At 39.1% G+C, this 3,528-nt stretch overlaps 1 protein-coding gene across 1 annotated transcript in view; it reads right to left on the reverse strand.

Moving 5' to 3' along the window:
• Nucleotides 1–2,562: 2,562 nt before the first annotated feature.
• Nucleotides 2,563–3,528, reverse strand: part of LOC147605456 (large ribosomal subunit protein P3z-like) — a 1,761-nt gene continuing 795 nt past the window's right edge. Inside the window, exon 2 of the mRNA XM_086793270.1 lies at nt 2,563–2,888. Coding sequence (XP_086649396.1) covers nt 2,715–2,888 — 174 coding nt within the window. The 3' untranslated portion in view covers nt 2,563–2,714. The remainder of the gene's footprint in view (nt 2,889–3,528) is intronic.

Here is a 3,528-nt window from a genome sequence, read left to right on the forward strand (position 1 = left end):
GGTAAGCCTTAACTTATTATTAAGCTTACAACAAGGAGGACTTATTCATAATATAGTCCCCCTTAATGCCATCACAGGACCCCAGACCAAGATAAGTGCGGTTGCCACGAAAACATCCAAGGCAACCAAGAAGTAGAAAGCTCAAGCTTCAACCTCAAAGCCAGTAGCCAAAGATCTTGAGGCGCAACCTCCCCCAAGAAGAGAACCTAACCAAGAAGATCCGGCTACATAGCCGAAGCCGACAAAAGCCCAAAGCTTGAGCATTATGAGTCAAAATGTCATAAAAATAAAATAGATATCGACAAGGATAATCGTGCCAACGAATTGCTTAGCTAAAGAAGTGAAGAAATAGTTATTTATTATAGTCTTAGAATCTAAGGCTTAAAGCTATCTAGGAAAACAAAATCTCTATTTTGTTATCAAGCAATGAAACAAAGGACATCGTCAACATTTAGTACAACCCCAAGTAATTATTTGATAAAATATGAATGTTATAGAAATCAGTGGCGTTTGGCAAGGGATAAAAATAACTCCGATAGAGTGATTGGTTAAAGATTTGAGAAAGGAGATTGTTTAAATGCAATGCCCCCATTTCTTCGCACAAATCTTGTCATGCAAACATCAAATCCAATGAGCATTTATCATCAAGAAAGTTGAAGTATCAGAGTTTGGTGTTAGTCGATAATAAGAAGCTTGTGAAAGATTTGCATGCCTTAAAGTTCAAAAACAGATTTGTGACACCATAAGTAAAACTTCCTAGGACTGCCACTAAAGTCACCTATGTCCTAGAACTACTACATTTGATGCCTTTGTGGATCCCATGAGTACTATTGGGAAAGTATTATTTCATGATTTTCATAGATATTTTTAATAGAAGATATGGGTCCTTCCTTTAGGAAAAGTCAAGAAATTTACACATTTTAAAAAATTTTGGACAATAATAGAGAGAAAACAAAAAGCCATATGGTCTAATGGAGGGAAAGGTTTCAAGAAGCAAAACACCACTCCTCAACAAAATGGAGCATAAGGGATGAATAAGACCTTAGTCAAAAAAGCACATAACATGCTCACAGCTGAAACTGCAAATGTTGTGACAACAATTGAGTAGTTCAAAAATATAAGAGCAACTAAAACACTTCACAATAAGTCCCAGAAGAGGCTTGCACAAAAAGAAAACAAAACTTGTAAGTGATTATCTATTGGAATCGGTAGATAGTATCAAATGCCAGGACCAAGCTACAACTTTTTATGTTACATAAATTATATCTCTTGCTGGAACATGCATTACAATTTAAGCCCCTTTCTCAATATCCACATTGAGTACCAAGTTTTTTGCTTGCTTCAACAAATTCATTTACCCAACTAGGCAATGTATTTCCCCAAGATGCTCCTCTGTGTACTTATTAATGTTACTTCACATGAGACCTCGTTTGAAGACTGCTTTCAACTTTCCAAAGAAGAAGGTATAAACTTAATTGAATCTACCTACCTTCCAAGGAGGATTTATTGGCATCTACTTTCAATGCCCACTCTCACATTCATAATGATTTGAGGAAGTGAAGTAGAGCCCATCATTATCCAAAGCTGAAGTTCAACATGCCAATAATTCATGTGTGGACCTTGTCTAGCTCCGTGTTTGCACCTTAGAAGACGTCATCAACATGCAAACTATTCAAGTACATGGAGCTTTTCATGTTGCAAAACCAATGAGAGGATGTTACTTGATGCCATCAACACCGTAGCCAATTTCCAAATTGGGTGGTACAGAAACTGTAATGGGAATTCAACATCACAAATGGGATTGAGCACTCTCCAATTTTTGAGTGAACTATATTGAGGCCTCTCGAGTGAAAGCCCAATAGCATATAACCTCAATGGTTCTAACTAAGGGCCAAAAGTCCACAAATGGAAAGCCCAATAGCATATAACACAAATGGAAGGGCTCTCCCCAAGATGAGACAAGATTGATAATTCATCTTGAGAGCCTCTACCAAATTCACCATCAAACTAAGATCTTGTATGTGTAGCATCACCCCAATTAAAAAAAACCATTAGGTTATAGGATACATCATTATCACTACAGTTGAGATTCAAACAACTTTTCACAACCACAAAGTACTTATATGAAAGCCTAAAGTGGACATTTCACTAGTTGTTATAGCCAGACTACAGCAACCGTGAATAATATCAACTCACTAATAATTGGTGCAACAGGCTCGCACACAATAACCCCCATCAGATCAAATCCACAATCAACTGAATCAAGTATCAAACACTTTCTTTGATGAAAAAATAAGGTGCAGCTGTTCCCTAAACCTTGCTGGTTCCAATCAACACCTTGAAACTTTCAGGGTTGCACGTGGCGCATCAGTACCACTGTAAAAATAAGTATCTCATGCACCAATTTTTGATATACAATGGCAACAACCTTTTCCAAGCCTCTTGAAAATTCCCCACTTCTACAAGTAGGCATGTAGCAAGTGAGATCAGGCACTACATGTTACACACATAGAGAAATAATTGTAAGATACAAACATCAGGCATACTATACAACAAAAGGACTGAAAGTAAATGCGCATGTATATTATCCAAAACTCAGACCAACAGACAAAAAACTCCCTCATATATGTGAACTAAGTGTAGCAGCTGACTCATCACTGAATTTTAACAGTTAATGCCAACTCTCGATAGCAGCAACATGCTGCTCATCAAAACTAGTCAAACAAAGAGAATCCCATGTCATCATCACTCTCTTCCTCTTCCTTCTTCTCTTCTTCCTTCTCCTCAGCAGCTGCTGGAGCACCAGCTCCACTGCTACTTGCAGCAGCTCCACCACCACCACCACCACCAAAGAAAGCTCCACCACCGCCACCACCACCAATGATAACCTGAAGAGAGTGAGGCCGGAACCAGTAAGAGATCGAAACACTCCATTTAAAAAACAGACTCAACAAAGATTTTCGACTAAGTGCCAGAAACGAGTTGCATATACATGACACTCTTTGATCCCTTCTTCCCTTGATTATATAACATAAAAAATCGCTGCAAGTTGAGAGAAGGTGACCTCAACATACCAGTCACAAGCCACCCACTTTTTAGACTGGCACATCAGGATTATCTAGTTTTGACAGACCTTAACACTGGGAAGAGAAGCCTCATTCTCACCCTGAACTAGAGGTTAATGCAAATCAATGGCAGAATCAGTGCATGTGAAGATCACAAGTCTGCAGGGTAGATTCCGGACCATCCAAATAGCAGACTTTCGGCATACACAAATATGATAGATGAACCTTGATAGAGTGCTGATTTGTTAGATAAGAGGTCAGGCCAGTCATACCCACCATCCTGATTAATCTGCCTCTTGCTGATGAGTTGATACTCCAGGAATGGCGATTCCTCCTTGGCAAAACGGGCATTTCCTCACAGAAGTGCTTTCTCGAGGCAATCCCCTATTCTATCATGATTAGGGCGCCCTTCAGGAGGACTAAACCACCAAAAAAAATATTGAAGTCATGCCCCTTCCAAGGA

Source organism: Cibotium barometz, chromosome 59 (assembly GCF_041138505.1).
Source record: "Cibotium barometz isolate CiBa-2024 chromosome 59, ASM4113850v1, whole genome shotgun sequence".
NCBI classification, from domain to species: Eukaryota; Viridiplantae; Streptophyta; class Polypodiopsida; order Cyatheales; family Cibotiaceae; genus Cibotium; species Cibotium barometz.